The sequence below is a fragment of the Anolis carolinensis genome, chromosome 1 (assembly GCF_035594765.1).
Source record: "Anolis carolinensis isolate JA03-04 chromosome 1, rAnoCar3.1.pri, whole genome shotgun sequence".
Taxonomy (NCBI): Eukaryota; Metazoa; Chordata; class Lepidosauria; order Squamata; family Dactyloidae; genus Anolis; species Anolis carolinensis.
Genome location: NC_085841.1, coordinates 77,105,259 through 77,123,594, shown reverse-complemented (window position 1 = coordinate 77,123,594; position 18,336 = coordinate 77,105,259). Strand labels below are relative to the sequence as shown.

General features: G+C 40.8%; 1 protein-coding gene across 1 annotated transcript; it reads right to left on the bottom strand.

The window, feature by feature from the left end:
• Positions 1-3,498: 3,498 nt before the first annotated feature.
• Positions 3,499-13,869, bottom strand: zc3h12d (zinc finger CCCH-type containing 12D). Its single transcript, XM_008116667.3, has 3 exons — positions 11,404-13,869; positions 5,053-5,192; positions 3,499-3,737 (listed from the first exon to the last, which is right to left on the bottom strand). Exons 1-3 carry the CDS (start codon positions 11,706-11,708, stop codon positions 3,499-3,501), a joined length of 684 nt encoding a protein of 227 aa, XP_008114874.3. The 5' UTR covers positions 11,709-13,869.
• Positions 13,870-18,336: the final 4,467 nt, after the last annotated feature.

Sequence of the window (18,336 nt, the reverse complement as noted above, 5' to 3'; positions counted from 1 at the left end):
ATTTCCTTTGGACTACTGAGCTTAGTAGTTTCATTGTGTATTGAGGATTCACTGCTAGAGAGCTTTTGTTTGATATTTTACACACATACACAAACACACACATACATGAGAGCCATTAAAGTGTATTGGTTTGAGTGTTGGATCATGACTCCCTGATAAATTCCTGCTTGGCCACTGAAACCCATCTCGGGCAAGTCACCTTCTCTCAGTCTCAGTGGAAAGCAAGGGCAAACTCTCTCTGAATAAATCTTTCCAAGAAAACTCCACAATATAGTATCATACACTCACCATAAGTTGGAAACAACTTGATGGCACACAAGTACATATACATATGTAAATATATACATACATATACTTATATATAGAGAGAGAGTTGTGGTTAACAGCCTTTGATCAGCCAGAGGTTTGGAATGCAACTCCTAGAATCTCTTTCCCATGCTGGTCAGAGATTCTGGAAATTGAAGTCCAAAAGTCCTGGATGATTAGAGTAAATATGAATGGGGACTGTGCCATTTTTCAGAAGCACATTTTCAGCTGGCTTGGAGTTGGCATTTTGTCATTTTAGCGAATATGGGAAACAAGAGCCACCCAGCCTCCTTGTGGTTGTTAACAGAACTGCAAACATCTCAATAAGTGTGCCAAAAGTCAGCTCTGGTAGGTTTTCATGAGCAATGCAAATGTGGCACCAACTGGAAATTGCATGTTGATCCCTCTTTCCATGCTGAGTAATGATGAAGGATAATAGGAAGTGAAGAGAATTCCTACACTAGCAAGACTGGGCATTGCATTTATCAGGATATGCAGAGCTATCATTGTATGAGCTTGTTGATTCAGAGAGTGAAAAAAGAAACAGCAAGATGTCCACAATTAGAAAAGAAGTAATACAGCTGGGGCAGGCCTGTAGCCAGGATTTTGCTTTGGGGGGAGTGCTGAGTCTGGGTGGGAGAGGATCTTCCCTAGCAAACCTTTTGTATCGTTATCCGAATACCCCCATGCATTGTGGGATATATTGAGCATGGTGATCAGATCATGATATGAATAAATGTAACAGTTTAAATAATAAATGTAAGGTCTTCTCATGGACTACTCTGAGAATTTGGGGGGGGGCAGGCTGAAGTCCCTGAAGCCCCCCCCCCCCCCCCCCGTTACATGCCTGAGTTGGGCTTATAGCTATCAAATGAGGAAAATTAGGGCATTGCCCATGCAAAATTAGAATATTTTACTCTCATGATTTTTTCTTTGTTATTTACATTTCTGGCTTTTCCGAGTGAAATTTTGGAAATAATAATAATAACTATTATATGTATTTATAACCCACTTTATCTCCCCAAAGGGGGCCCAAAGCAGCTGTAAGCGGTATACAAGTTTTCAATCATTCCCAACTAAAAATTTTATGTTTTCTGTGCTCTTATTCCCTTAGTAACCTTGCTTGGCTTTTTGTCTAGGATGCCTAAACTCTGTTTTTAAATCTTCTACTGATGTTTTAACTTACCTCAATGCTAGAAATGTGGGGACTCCTGGAAAATTTCACTTGGGAAGGTAGAATTTTTATTGTAAAGGCAATGCCCTCATTTTGGGGCCCCTTTTTGGTCATATTATGTGTAGAAAACCAGACTTTTTGCCAGGACATGTTGCCTGCACCAAATGCTAGAAAAGTGTGAGTATCTCTGTGACGGTGACTATGCACATTTGAGTTTCACACAAAAAGCAAAACAAAAACAAAAAAACCCAGGCACACTGTCGCACCTCAGAATAGTTCACCTTGCTATAGACACCCAGTCAGACACAAAAGAAAGTCTTTTGAAGTTTTATTGAGCAAAGCAAATATATAAATCAAAGCAGGCAGTTGAAAGGATTTTCAAAGTTGCAATAAAAAAGTCAATAAGAATCCAAATAGTTCATAAGTCATGAAAATCCATTAGTCCATAAACTATAGCAAAACTAATAAACCATAAGGCAAGGCAGTAGTCAGTAGATCCCAAAAACAAGGCCCAAAAGTACAAAGATCCAGGAAAACTCTTCCTAAGCATGAAACGAGAACATCCACACAGATGAAGCGAGGATTTGCTTTGACAACGAGCTATCTGCAAACAGACACTTTTAAAAGCACCCAAGAAAGGCATTTCTTTTCTCAGAACTGGCCTCTTTCTTTCCTGCCAGCCTCTCACTCCTTTGGACCTGAGAACCTCTCCAAAACAGACGGTGAGCCCTAGATAAATCAAGGTCTTCATTGTCGTTATCTTGCACCTGAACCAGGACTGAGCTCTCTCGCTCATTAACCGGGGCTTGAGAGCTCTCTCGCTCATTCATTCCCATGGGAATGTCAGCCTGTCTGTTATCTATAGTTTCTAGGGTCAACAGTTCATTCTGCTCAAACTTCAATTCTCCAGCCTCTGATTCAGCTTGCATTTCCATGCCATCAACTTCTGGCTCAACTGGCTCTTGTATCTGAAACCCAGAATCCCCTTCTTCATCCTGACTCTGGCTATACTGTGGCTGAGTCACAACACACATGAACTGCCATATTTTGGCTCTTTCTACATCATCTGAACTTGCTTGTGGACTAAAAGCAATGTCAATTAGAAGCAATATAAGACAGTGAGCAAAACCTACCATAAGGACAGAGCTGCCATTTTGGCTCAGGGAAAAGTGGTTTCTTTCTGAGAAAGTTGCCAAGAGATGGTCCATGTCGACCTAAGGGATCATCAGGAGGCATAAATCTACAAATAAAAAGTGGTCAGAGTTTACTTAAAGAAACTTCATAAATGTGCTTTCAGAACTGCATTTAAATTTACTCTACAGATTCTTACAAATGAAAAACAATATTTCAAACATGTTTGCAATTCTAACACCGGTAAATAAAGAAGAGGATATACAACATTTTATTACCAACAGCATGATTCAACAAAAAGGGGAGGGAAGATAGCTTGTTGTTTATGGATGCACCCACAACTGTTACCTTAGAAACAGATTTTAAACAATTTATTGCAGAAGTGAGCAACTTGTGGCCCTCCAGATTTTGTTGGACTGCAAGCTCCATTAGATCTAAGCAGCACAGCTAATGATGAAGGATAATTGGAGCTGTGGTCCAGTGACACCAGGAGGAACACTTTGACACCCACCCACACAGAGATTTAAGAACATGTGTTGCTTTTCCAGTTCTGGTTGGAAAAGGTTTTTGTCTGCTCTGCAAGGTTTCAGGTCTTCATCAGACACATCTATTTGGTTCCTGAAGAAAGCCCCTTTCAAAGTCATAGCAAAATAATTTTCTTTCCTATTTAATTCCACAATACAGAAAACCAAACAAATATCATTTTTCTCATTTGTTCTGTTTTGTTTTTTGGTTCAACTCAGCACTTTGAAAATGTCCAATTCATTGCTTTCCAGGTGCAATCCCACTCTATTACTTCTGCTAGCAGAAAAAAATCTGTCACTCAATAAAAACATGAATTTGACTGCACCACAGTGTAATGCGATCTTCTCAAATGAGTCAATCTCTTACTTGTCATTGACAAAGGAATACATCAGTAGTCGCTGCTCAATGAACCATTTCCACTCAGGATTTTCATTCTGCAGATCCCGAAAGTTGTCGTTGGAGACAATAATCCCATCCAGCTCATAGGCCAGTTTGACTATATAACGATCATCATAGCATACCATCCTTTTCCCCTTCATTTTGCGGGATGGTGTGTAGACCAGAATTGCTTCTTTTGCAAGTTTCTCAAGGATGTGCTGATCTAAAAGTAAAAGCAATAGAAATGAAGCAACTGCATTAATAAGCAGGTCAATAAAGTCCCAAGCAAAAACTGATGCAGGACAACAATATATTTCCATGCACACCAGAACTTCTTATGAAAATATACTTAGGAGTTGAGATGTGTTGACTGATAAATCACAGCACAATCTGAAGCTCACATTAGGTGGCATTGATTCAGGTTAACTGAAATATGAACTCAGTAGATTATCCGGTAAGTATTAAATCATGTATATATTTCAGCCAAGTTCCTACATCTCACATGTAATTAAGAATAAATAACTATGTATTGCTTCCTAACCTGACCTCCCCAAACCTATCTCAGCAGCCACATCAAGCAACGGAAGTCTGTTATGCTATCAACTGGGACACAGAAGGATATTTCCAGCCATCTGGTGACAATCAGAAGCAGGACCTCTGTTGCATCTCTTTGCCACATCAAAGATCACAGGTGGGAGTGAACGGAAAATGTCATCCTGCAGCCCCCCAATTGCTAGCAGACAGATCCTCCATGGCTTGGTGAGGCTGTGGGCTGTTAAGCTGCATTGTGGGGAGCACTTAAATTGGGAGCAAAAGCACCACAATCGTAAATATTAATACTGAATAGTTACGAATGTGTAAGTTTAGCTTACATATCTGTAACTTCTCAACAGGATGCCAGCATCCATTTGTTGTTGCTAGTCCTTCAGCCACTGGGGATAAATTGCTAGGATTCATGTAGATGTGCAAAATCACATATAATAGTGAGCCCTATTGAAATGAAGCACGTAACTCCCAAGAATACCATAGACCAGTGGTTCCCAACCTGTGGGTGCCCAGGTGGTTTGGCCTACAACTCCCAGAAATCCCAGCCAGTTTACCAGTAGTTAGGATTTCTGGGAGTTGTAGGCCAAAACACCTGGGCACCCACAGGTTGAGAACCACTGCCATAGAGTCACACAGCAGGACCTAGAAAATGCCCGAGAGGATGCAGCTTATTAGACATGGAGAAATGAAACCATGGATACTGGTCCAGCAGATATTGGGGGGGGGCATACTATACTGTGTACATTTAATAAATTAGCTATCCAGACAGGTACTCAAGAACTGAAGAGTATGAATAGTGATAACGGGGGATTCACACATAAAAGCAACAGGGTTACTAGCCTCTGGCTACTGGTCCAACTGGGTAGGCCATTACCTGAAGCAGCCCTGGCTTAGGTCAGCACTCTGTTAACTCAGCTGAATATGACTTACATATTAATAGGAATTCATATTTTGTAACTCTTTAGCTAAAATCCTTTTGAGTGTATGTCTACCTGTAATGGGAGTATCAAAACGACTTGATTCTTTCCTCCAAGATGGGACAAAGACTTTGATATATTGGTGACCTCTGTGTTTGAACCAGTCCACCACCAGCTGAATTCCCAAGCATGAAAACACTTCTTTATTTCCATGGCTGCAAAAAGGAAAATGAGAGAAAGGGGAGGTGATGATTATGACATTTTAATACTAGATGGTTCTGCTGCTTTCTAACAGCTTCTGCCTCTGACATTGCGTGGTTCTAGTGTATTTTTGTACACCTCTAGGAATTTCCTAAGTTCTCCAACATGACTGCATGATAACTTCTGGCAGAAGCCATTCATTTGCATAGATTTCACTCTTTTCCATTGTAAGTTCAGGAATGTATCTCTCTTGAACACAAGGATCATACTGTATTCCATAGACTGGGTGTCATCACCAAACAACCCTTTCCCTTCCATTTCAGGAGTGGAGATCCTCTGAGTAAGAGCCCAATAAGGAACTTAAAATTCAGACAAATTAGGAAATGAAACAAGAGGCACATCAAGTACTGGATCTTGTGGGAGGGGGTGGTAAGGATTGTTTTGAGTTAAGACAGCAGTTGAGAAGCAGAGAAGCCAGAGAAGCAGATGGCAAAAACAGAAGAACGGTCTGCCCCAGGGGAGTGTGCTTGCTCCATCAATGTTTAACATTTACACAAATGACCAGGTATTGCCAGAAGGGACAGAGAGTTTCATCTATGCTGATGATTGTGCCATCACCCCCCAAGCAGGGAGCTTTGAAATGGTTGAACAGATGCTCTCCGAAGCTTTAGGTGCTTTTACTGCCTATTACAGGGAAAACCAGGTGATCCCTAATTCATCTAAAATGCAGATGTGTGCTTTTCACCTTAAGAACAGACAAGCACCTCGAGCTCTGAGGATTACCTGGGAAGGAATTCCACTGGAGCATTGCAGCACACCAAAATACTTGACCATGCTCTGACTTACAAGAGGCACTGTTTGACTATTAAGCAAAAAGTGGGCACTAGAAATAACATTATATGAAAGCTGACTGGCACAACCTGGGAATCACAACCAGACACAGTGAAGACATCTGCCCTTGCATTTTGCTATTCTGCTGCTGAATACGCATGCCCAGTGTGGAATACATCTCACTACATTAAAGCAGTGGATGTGGCTCTTAATGAGGCATGCCACATTATCACAGGATGTCTACACCCCAGACCACTGGAGAAATAATACTGTTTAGCTGGCATTGCACCACCTGACATCTGCCGGGAAGTAGTAGCCAGCAATGAAAGGACCAAGGCATTGACATCTCTGGCACATCCCCTGTTTGGATATCAGCCAGCACATCAACGTCTTAAATCAAGAAATAGTTTTCTAAGATCTACAGAGATACTCGCAGGAACACCTCAGCAAGCGAGAGTCCAAAAGTGGCAGATTAAAATCTGGGACCTCAATCAGTGGCTGATGCCAGATGAGACTCCCTCCTGGGCACACAGAAGATGGGGCGATTTGAAAACTTTCCTTGTGTTTTCAAATACATTACAACTTGTACCCTCGATTCATTTCTGACATAATAAACAAACAAACATTGAATTAGCAATGTTTATCGAATTAGCAATGTGTTTGCCAAATATCATTCACAGTAGCAATTTTTTAATGGTCAGGCATTTGTATCCCAGTCTTCTTGTTGGCTTTCATTATTTGGGCACATGAGTTTCTTTTGTTGTTCCCATTGAATTGGACTGAACTGAACACAGTATTTTCAGCTGAGTCAGTAAAAGGCTATAAATCCACTCCACAATACACAATAACAACTACGCTCAGATACAACTGTTCAAAGGTCCTGAGATAAAGAAACAGGGCTGTCCTTTTTGCTGTTTTCTATTTTCATCTTGAAATTATTTGTAACATGGAATGGAAACAATAATTGCCTTGCAGATGATTACATTTGTACCACAAATGTCTAATTTAAATACCTCTATGCATCTGCATATTTATATCTCTCTGTGAAATTGTGTTTGATTCTGCAATCCAGCTGGAACATGAATCCATAGTCCTGCTACTTCCTGTCTCTTTTACAGCTCACTCTTAGGTCTCTTTACTGGAGCCTTGATGGTATTTGTAGGTTTAATCTCTTTGTAAGGATGTTTGTATCTGTAGCCTTAAGTAAGAAAGTATCTCTATGCTGTTCACTTGCTGTACAGACAACATCTAATTTCAAATCGGGCCCATCTTTTTAAGACATCCTCTACTTGTATGACTTGCCAAAGGATTGTTATGACTCTTCTGACTCACCAAAACTACTCTAGAAAGTACCAAAGGTCAACAATGACATCTCAGCTCATGACTTACTAGCCAAGGCTTGCACTGTTTTTTAATGTATCTTAGCAAAACAGTTCATTGTATAAAGCAACTTTATTTATATTTTAATGATATCCCTCTGTTCTCCCCAAACTAGGGAACCGTGTGGCTCAGATAAAGCATAGATATGTAAAAATACAAAAGCTATACTGTAAATAGTTTTAAATCACTTGGGGGGGGGGGTTAAACCCATACCTGTTGAAAATGGCTTGGCAGCTAGTCAATTGGCTAAAAGCCTGCAAGAGCACAAAGGCCCTGGCCTGCCAGCAGAAAAACAACAGGAAGGAGGAGTTTTACATTTACTCTTGGAGAAAATCTGCCCACATTGTTTTAGACTGGGCCATTAATGGCATATGATGAAGGTTGCACTAAGAAATTAGCAAGGCTTCAAGCACATAAGTGGGGTGGAGTGATCCTGAGTGAAGTCTGATAGTGTCTCACTATGTTAGATCACATAAGACCATTCTTGGTTTATTTGTATTTATATACAAATGATTACAAGCTTTAGCTTGGAGATAAGAGGCCCTCTCCTTAGGAAAGTAAATTCATAGAATCATAGAATCGTAGAGTTGGAAGAGACCTCATGGGCCATCCAGTCCAACCCCCTGCCAAGAAGCAGGAAATCGCATTCAAAGCACTCCCGACAGATGGCCATCCAGCCTCTGCTTAAAAGCCTCCAAAGAAGGAGCCTCCACCACAGTCCGGGGCAGAGAGTTCCACTGCCAAACAGCTCTTACAGTCAGGAAGTTCTTCCTAATGTTCAGGTGGAATCTCCTTTCCTGAAGTTTGAAGCCATTGTTCCGCATCCTAGTCTGCAGGGCAGCAGAAAACAAGTTTGCTCCCTCCTCCCTTCACGTATTTGTACATGGCTATCATGTCTCCTCTCAGCCTTCTCTTCTGCAGGCTAAACATGCCTAGTTCTTTAAGCCGCTCCTCATAGGGTTGTTCTCCAGACCCTATGAGAAACATCATCCTGAACAACTGAACAATATAAGAGCAAGGCTTGGTTTTAGTTCTCCCCCTTAACCACCAATTTGTATCTTTAGTAGCAAATCCATGGAACTTGGTGGCAACTCAAATGTTCTATACCAAGTAAGTGAAAAGGAACTCCAGAGGGCTTCCTAGCCCACCAGCATTAATTGTGAAGAGCTATGGGATACACTAGTGGAACAGCTGGAAAGTTTTCTCCTTCCTGGTTCCCTTGGATGATTAGTTTAGGATTCTGCACTTTGTAGCCACCAACTTAATTTAAACCATCATCCAATATACTCTAAAGTAGAAAACATGGCTGACATTCCTAGCTATACTCAGCTATACCAGCGAGGGTTGTTGTGTGTTTTCCAGGATGTATGGCCATGTTCTAGAAGTATTCTCTCCTGACGTTTTGCCCACATCTATGGCAGGCATCCTCAGAGGTTGTGAGGTATCTCACAACCTCTGAGGATGCCTGCCATAGATTTGGATGAAACACCAGGAGAGAATACTTCTGGAACATGGCCATACAGCCTGGAAAACACGCAACCTTGTGATCCCGGCCATGAAAGCCTTCGACAACACACATACCAGCTAGCATTGGTGGGAGTTGCAGTCGACAACATCTGGAAGACCATGGGATGTTGGAGTTCCCTCTACCTGTAGGGCTGTTATCCTCTGTCACACTACCATTGCTTGAGTAACAGTTCTAAAAGCCAGTGACCAAAGTGACATTTTTAAAAGAGTATCAACAAAACAAAGATTGCATCAACATATGAGATGTAGAAAAAAAACATGTGGAAGGTGTCATGTCCACAACAACAATAGTAATTAATAAACAGTAGAGTTTGTGCATTAACAGCTACGCCATAGTTGTAAATTGCTGGTAACTGCAACAAAAGATCATACTGTGGCAAAGTGAAAGAGCAGGCGCAATGGACATTAAAAAGTCTGAATACAGAGCTGCTACATGAATGCCAACCTATTTAACCAAAATGATAATCTTATATCCTCCTGGGGTAAACTTGTACCATTTTTTCACCAGTTACACTTCTGCTTCCTCAGAAGAATTGAGGAAATTGTGATCTGAGACAGTGTTCTGTGTAAAGAAACTCACCTGCTTCAGAGAACCATTGTTCTCAATTCTTCCTTAATAAAGGGAATTATATTAAGCTAGTTCAAGTCAGGAAAAGACCAGTGCCTCCCAAAACTCCTACCTTAGCACATTAAATAACTTTATTGTAAATTCACCTCTCTGTATCGCAAGCTTTGTGCTCCTCCCTGTGTCACTTACAAATATCTTTATTGTCAGGAAGTTTGCAGCTGATGTAGAATCTAACTGCCATAGCTTATGAGAACACTTATCTCTTTTTGGAGTGGGTAGACTTGCATTAAACCAGGCAACAACTAAGCAGCTTCCTAATGGGCAAGCCTCTGTATCTCCCAGTAATGGCCTGGAAGAGATCGGGTAGGTATCATATTTGGAAAATTAGGCAAACACTTTTTGAGAAGGAGAGGTGGCGACATTAAACATAGAAGAGTTCAAATTGTGTCTCTCAAAAATGCTTTCTTTCAGAAGGGCCCATCTGATTAAGCTCTGCATCTTCTCTGCATCATACTCATTAACTGTCCAACTATCCTCTTAGTCATGTTTGTTGTTGTTATTGTTGTCGCTGGGAGCTGTCAAGTCACAAAATGACCCTATCATGGGGTTTTCTTGACAAGACCTGTTTAGAACGGAGGGGTTGCTTTTGCGGAGAAAATGCAACTTGCCAGTCACCCAGTGTGTTTCTGGAGCTAGGATTCAAACCCTGATCTCCAGATATTTTGGTGCTAAATTCATAAATACAGTAATTACTACATAGCATTACTGTGTATTGAACTTCTTTTTCTGCCAAATTTGTTGTCTAACATGATGTTTTGGTGCTTAATTTGTAAAATCATAACCTAATTTGATGTTTGATAGGCTTTTCCTTAATGCCTCCTTATTATCCAACATATTCGCTTATCCAACATTCTGCCGGCCCGTTTATGTTGGATAAGTGAGACTCTACTGTACTTCCTTCTTCCATGGTGAACAAAGCCTCCCACCCCAGATGCGGTTTGGCTGCAATAGCTCCCTGCACCCATACTCACTTAGTGGCTGGTGAAGAGCGGGACATCCCTACAGCCAAATGCAAAACAATGATTACATCATCAGTCAAGGCCTCCAGCAGATACTGGTGAGTGATGTCATTACCCTATATCTGGCTATGGGGATTTAGCCAGATGTTTCTCCAAGTCCTCTACTCCTACTTTCTATCAGTCACGAAATGACCTGGGCGTGGATGCTATTGGACTGAAACACACCTGGAGGTGGTGCTGGGGAACCATCACATAGTTTTTTCCTGTGGGCATTTTATAATATATTTAGTGATGAGATTTCTTGCTTCTTGCAGGGGGTTGGAATGGATGGCCTGTGAGGTCTCTTCCAACTCTACGATTCTATGATTCTATGATTCTATCACAGCCCTCATTTATACAATCTGTTCACACATATGTATGGCTAAGGTCTGCTTTGAGAAAGTGCCATCATAGATCAATCACATCAGATGGGAATTTCCATATCACTTTGTTCGGGATGCCAAAAATAACAGCAGTCATCCTACAAACCCCACAACCCATTCCCTACAACTCATATTTTCTTATGCAGTCAGCCCTCCACAGTTACCAGGATTAGGGACGCAAGACACCTGCAAAAATGAAAACTCTGAGCTGAGAGAATACCTCGATTCCCCAGTGCAAATATATGGTCAACTTCAGCCAGACATTGGTTACACTGTGGGACCTAGAGATTCTTAGAGAGACTATAATAATTAAATCCACAAATAATTAAATCCACCAAAATTAAATGTATAAACGTGTGCGGCCAATCACACATATTTAGCAAATTGAGGTTAAATTCAGTTCTGAGACAAAGGAGAAAGAATGAGTGTAAAGGAAGGGTTAAGGAAGCAATTGCGATAAGAACAAAAAATGACTTGCCTCATTGCAACATTGCTGCCATCAATCACAACAGGCCTCAGGTTACTGGAGGGGGCATTGCCCTCCTCAGAAGATGGCTGGAAAGCGGTCAAGGTGTAACAAGATCCATGGCCAACAGGGTTAGGGTGGGAATGTTCCTGAAGCCTGTTTTCATGATCCAGAGGCCTTTTCCCCATTTGAATCAGCTCTTGTAGTAAATCGTTCTCTAGGGCCTCTTGACCCAGCTTCTCCAGCACTTTGCACACTTGGTCCTTGTCATAGCCGAGCTTGTGGAAAAAATCCAGCTTGTTCTGTTGCGCCTCCATTTCTGAACAAGGACAGGAAAGCTTGTCAAGAACAGTCTATATATATAAAATGATAAAGTTGTTTGCGCAGTGACTATAACAACAAAACTAAACATCCCAGAAATACGAAATTTGGCAACACAATGCAAAAGGCTTGCCTCCAGGTTACAACAACACAACCACACCACAAAACCACAATCCAGACCCACAAAACTCACAACAACGCATCATGCGATAACAACACAACTAAACGCCCCAGAAATACAAAACTTGGCAACACAATGCAAAAGACTTGCCTCCCAGTTGTAACAACACAACCACACCACAAAACCACACAGGACCCACAAAACTCACAACAACGCATCGTGACTATAACAACACAACTAAACGACCCAGAAATACGAAACTTGGCAACACAATGCAAAAGCCTTCCCTCCAGGTTGTAACAACACAACCACACCACAAAACCACAATCCGGACCCATAAAACTCACAACAACGCATCGTGACTATAACAACACAACTAAACGCCCCAGAAATACGAAACTTGGCACACAACTAAACGCCCCACAAATATAAAACTTGACAACACAATGCAAAAGCCTTGCCTCCCAGTTGTAACAACACAACCACACCACAAAACCACAATCCGGACCCACAAAACTCACAACAACGCATCATGACTATAACAACACAACTAAACGCCCCAGAAATACGAAACTTGGCAACACAACACAAAAGCATTCCCTCCCGATTGTAACAACACAACCACACCACAAAACCACAATCCGGACCCACAAAACTCACAACAGTGCATCGTGACTATAACAACACAACTAAACGCCCCAGAAATACAAAACTTGGCACACAACTAAATGCCCCAGAAATACAAAACTTGGCAACACTACACAAAAGCCTTGCCTCTCAGTTGTAACAACACAACCACACCACAAAACCACAATCCGGACCCACAAAACTCACAACAACGCATTGTGACTATAACAAATACAAAATTTGACAACACAACTCATCCACCTCCCCAATCCCTACATTCACACTTGGCCTCCAAAAAAAACAATTACAATAATAACAATGACAACAACAACAACAACAATAAGAATCAACACCATCACAGGCAAGAAGCAGCCAGGCACTGAGGCTGAGAGGCCAGTCAGTGCTACACTGGGCCTCCAAAAAACAATACAGTAGCATCTAACTTATCCAACCTTCATGACCACTACAACAACAATAATAATAAACACCTACACAGGCAAAACAAAAAAAAGACTATTGTACCACAATAAAAATATAAACCGCACTCAGCAGAATCAGACATTACAACTAACAACAAACCAAAGACAACAGGGATCTCAAGCAATTATCAATCAACACAAAAATTGAAGAAGGTAACAGACTTCAAATACTACTACTAATGTGAGTATAAAGAAGGTGGAGGTCACAGCATCAATACAACCTAATGTAGACTGACCAACACCACCAGACTAAGCCACAACAACGCGTGGCCGGGCACAGCTAGTATCTTATAAAGTGGAGAACAAGCAACAGCTGTCTGGGTGTGTACACGTTTTATGGGATACTCCCAGTCAATAGGGCTGATCCAGTGCAGCCGCTTTCAATATCCACTTTGGAAAGAAACAAAAGAAAATAACTAATAAAGTTGATACTGAAAGTCCAAATACCAAAGACAGAAGTGATCAAAGTACAATAGAAAGGTTTTCAGTGTAGAATTGATTGTTGCCATGGAATCTGAAGGCGTTATCTCAAGTGCATTTGTTTTCAATGATACAATAGAAATATTGTTTACAAAATAAGTAGATAGCATCACTACATCAACATAACAAAAAGTCATTAACAAAGTAGCAATACCTATTTTGCCTTCTTCTATGGCTGGCAGGTTGCCAAACTACTATCTGTTTTGACCAACAATTGTACATTTGCACATCTTAATGCTGATGGAGGATGTTGAGGGCCAAAGACAGCCAAGGTCTATGCATCCTAGTTATTGAGAAAGAGTAATTTACCCTGTAAGGAGCATTGGAGTACTAAGCTGTCTTCACCAAATATAAGTTTTATTTACATTTATGAGGCTCAAAGAGTTTTAGCATTCTATTGAATTAAGAAAGCTCATGAAGACCTTTGTGACTGATCTCAGATCATATAAGCTGCCTTTTGACTTACCAGAGGACTCCAGGCTTTCCTCAGAGGTTTTGAGTGCAAATGAAGTCCTTCCCTATTAAATATACCCCCAGGTCAACCAATGTTCGTCAGAACATCAGGTATGTTCCTAAGATAGGTGTGCAAGAATGACGTATGCACAGGGCTGTACATCTGCATACGCACACAGGCATCTGAGGTTGATCTCTGATGAAAACATCTGAAAACAACATAACCATGGGGGTGCACTTGTGCTGTGTGGTTATTCAAGTACAGATGCAATCGCTGTACTGGCAGAGCTAATCTGAAACGCTACAAGTGCTTAGCAATTAAGTAAACACTGTCAATGACACTGGAGACATGTGTCATTGGCAACATGTGAAAACAAATACATGACTTCTGCTTTTTTGTTCTTTTGATGGTTTTTTGTTGTTCTTAATCTGCTCAGGATGTGGGTGTCATTCACTTTCGTTGAGAACTGGTGGTTTGTATTAGATATTTTTCACAGTACAATCTCTGCTCTTGTGATTAAAAAGAGTACAGATCAGGAGTCAGCAGAGACCATGGCTTTTGCGGCAAATGGGGTACAGTTTGAAGATGAAAGAATTCCTAATCTCACAAACACATACCACAGCATATCAAACATGTAGTGTTCCATAATTGTGTGGGGAAACAGTTTTAAACTGATTGACACTGCATGCAGTCTTCAAAAAATAGAAGTCACTTTAGAAGGTTTACCAGTAAAGATTTATCTAGGAATTTTTTTCAGCATGCGACCAGCATGTGCACTGAGATAACAAAAAATTGACTGTAATGACAACTAGAAAGGGGTCTATGGGAGAGATATTGAAAGCCTTCAAATGGAACTGTCACTGTCCCATTTCTAGCTTTCACATTTTCTACGATAACTAGATACTACACTAAGCACAAAACAGAGGCAACTAACAGCAATAACAACAGCAGCTATGACTTGTTTAATATATATATATCAAATGACACCATGGCAGAGTTAAGGCAAAGCTATGTTATATTAACCCGGAGCCCCCGGTGGGACAGCAGGTTAAACCATTGAGCTGCTGAACTTGCTTACTGAAAGGTCAGCAGTTAGATTCCGGGAAGCAGGGTGAGCTTCCGCTGTTAGCCTCAGCGTCTGCCAACCTAACAGTTCGAAAACATGAAAATGTGAGAAGATAAATAGGAAAAATAGGAACCTACCTTCAGTAGGAAGGTAATGGCGCTCCATGCAGTCATGCTAGCGATATGACCTTGGAGAAGTCTACGGACAACGCCAGCTCTTCGACTTAGAAATGGAGATGAGCACCAACCCCCAGAGTCAGACACAACTAGACTTAATGTCAGGAGAAAACCTTTACCTTTACCTATGTTTTGGAGGTGTCTACGGACAACGCCAGCTCTTCGGCTTAGGAATGGAAATGAGCACCAACCCCAAGTTGGCCACAACTGGACTTAATGTCAGGGGAAAGCCTTTACCTTTTTAATGTTATGTTAAATACTTACTTAGGTCTGCATGATTCCTTTTTCTACTTTAAATAACGTCAGAGAGATCACAGAGCAGGAGTAGAATGGTACAAAAATGTTTTCTCCTTTGCTGCAGTCCCAATGTGCACCCTACCCTGTTATTTACTTGGAAAGAAAATTGCTGATGGTGGTCACCAATGAGTCATTGGAGCATGCTAGACCACCAGCCTGGGGATTTCTGCCACTGAGTTGTTGTTGTTTTTTTAAAAGAACTATTGAAAGAGTTATTCCTTGCCCATTATTTCTCCCTCCACCCCCATATATCTGCTTCTGTTGCTGCTGAAATGTTTTGTGGGTGATTCTGAGAGAGAATGAGGTCAGAGATAAAAAAATGCTTTTCAGCCATGTAAAGTCAAGTGCACCAATGATACAGAAAAGGTGACCTCCATAGCCCTTACTTTGCAAAATGGCTTGTTACATTGGGCTGACGGTTGTGTTGTGGTTTCCTTCTGGTGTTTATGCTTATGGCATCAAACCTGAGCAGGAAGAACTCTCGGCACAGGATTGGCTGCTATTTTACAGACATCCTCACAAGAATAGCAGGCTGCATCTTTGTAACAGGGAAGTGCTGAATATGTTGTCCTCTTTGGATACAGCACTTGGACACTGAGAAAAATGCGCCACAGGACTCCTCATACCTGGGCATCACCTAGTGGAAGCTGGATGAGGGGGAGAGGTTTAATAAGATTTTCACCCAATATGGGTAATGAGTTGCAGTTCCCTGCCTAATTTCCTATTAAAAGCAGGACAAGTGGTGAAAAATCAAGCACAGATATGCATTATTTGCATTATTGAGACAGGTTTTGGTGATGTAATGAACTGCAATATTTAATCTATAAAACTACCCCAAAGTCATCAACAGAAGTTGACCATCCTATATGATTAGATTGGTGAAGAGACTGGATAGAAATGTCCCTGTACTAGCTTGTAAATGATGGGTCTATCATCAGTCAGGGGTTTGACAGTTTCCTGCTTTGTAGGTATTTTGGGAAGTTCTGAAGAATCACGTTTTCATCAAGTTTTCTTAACTTTTAGGATTCTGTTCGTATTGTAAACACTTTAAGTTGAATTACATTTGATTTTTTAAAAATTTTGTTACTTGTATGCCACCATGATATATTCTTAAAGGTGACTTAAAAACAATACAGAGGCACAGTTGTAGCTTATTTACTTATCTTTGTACTGATATGAAAGTACAGTAGAGTCTCACTTATCCAAGCCTCGCTTATCCAAGCCTCTGGATTATTCAAGCCATTTTTGTAGTCAATGTTTTCAATATATCGTGATATTTTGGTGCTAAATTCATAAATACAGTAATTACAACATAACATTCCTGCTTATTGAACTACTTTTTCTGTCAAATTTGTTGTATGATATTTTGGTGCTTAATTTGTAAAATCATAACCTAATTTCATGTTTAATAGGCTTTTCCTTAATCCCTCCGTATTATCCAAGATATTCGCTTATCCAAGCTTCTGCCTGCCCGTTTAGCTTGGATAAGTGAGACTCTACTGTATACTAATCAAAATGCTCAACCAGTTTCCAGCACACACAACACCGAGAAAGCCTTATGGAGCAGAAAAATAACCACTGGAGGGACAGGAACCCTGTTAAGAAGCACTCTGCAATACATGGCCCTATCTTTTATTTCCAAATAGAAATGTTTTGCTAAAACCTTATTTTTTCAAAAAGTGCTAGAATGTAATTATGGCGCTGTATATTTTGAAATAGCAACAACTCACTTCCAGTCTGTTTTCTCCAACAGCATCCTCCTTATCACCTTAAATCACTGAACTGCCTAATGAGCTCTGATCTATGCAACTACTGACCCACAAAACTAAGAGCTAAATGGATTTGAGGGAGTGTTCATGGTTCTGTGTTGCTGTTTGTTTATTTGTGCACATCAGCTTAAGGGATAAAGTTATCATCTAGATCTCTTGTCTGCACATACGTGTGCAGACTGAATGTAACAGTCTTCTCCAACACAATGAAGGTCTCTAGGAAATGGTAGCCTACTTCAAGGAGATGAAGACACAGTAACATGACTATGCCTTGAGGAACTGTAATGCCATACTACTGAATGTGCAACTATGAAATGTATCATTGCAATATATTTGCAGGTGCAATGCATCGTGACATCACATTAACAATGGCACTGTATGTCCAGTTCATCTTCCATCATCTCAATCTGAAGACAGATGTTGCACTAAGATCAAAGAACTAAAGTCACATGTGAAAGGGAACCTATGCAGACATCACTCACAAGATGCTAGTGTTTCACTGCATGCTTATTGCAAATGGAAGACAAGCCATGGTTAAGCCAGACCTCTTCTTTCCAGGCTCTGCTCAATCCTGGGTATGTCATTTAAAGAAAGCTATGGACAAATTAAGAGCAGATTCAGAGAAGGGCAATAGCATGTTTACTCAGCAATAAAGAGGTGTCTCTTTAGATATCCCTAGAAGGGCAGAATACTACTACTACTAATAATAATAATAATAATAATAATAATAATAATTTATTTTTATACCCCGCCCCCACCTCCCTGAAGGGACTTGGGGTGGCTTACATGGCTTATGAATGTAGCAAGGTCTCAGCTCTTGTTTAATTCACATTTTCCTTTTCTCACCCACCTACCTTTGCTGAATTGGGTGAAAACAAATGGTACTCACAGAAAGCCTTCCCACACTGGCTGGGACATTAGTTTTCCAACAGCTCACGCAGCAGGCTGTAGTCCAGTGAAATGTTATTCCCTCAAGGAAGTGGAAGGTGTTTTTTTAAGGCACACAGTTACTGGTGTCAACTGAAAGTGCAATGTGCAAGTTACAGCTCATTTCACAGGAATAGGTTTACTTCCTTAATTGAGCAGCTCATATATCTTAACTTACAAAAGAGGGAGGAGAAACATTGACTCAGCAAATAGCCATAGTCATGTATT

Bases quoted from the DNA above. Each gene is read 5' to 3' on its own strand.
- zc3h12d (XM_008116667.3), bottom strand. From the start codon at position 11,708: ATGGAGGCGCAACAGAACAAGCTGGATTTTTTCCACAAGCTCGGCTAT. The intron at 5,193-11,403 runs GCAAGTCATTTT...TCCTTTTTGCAG, and splicing joins GGCAGCAATGTTGCAATGAG to CCATGGAAATAAAGAAGTGT. The intron at 3,738-5,052 runs GTAGACATACAC...TTTTACTTTTAG, and splicing joins TTTTGATACTCCCATTACAG to ATCAGCACATCCTTGAGAAA.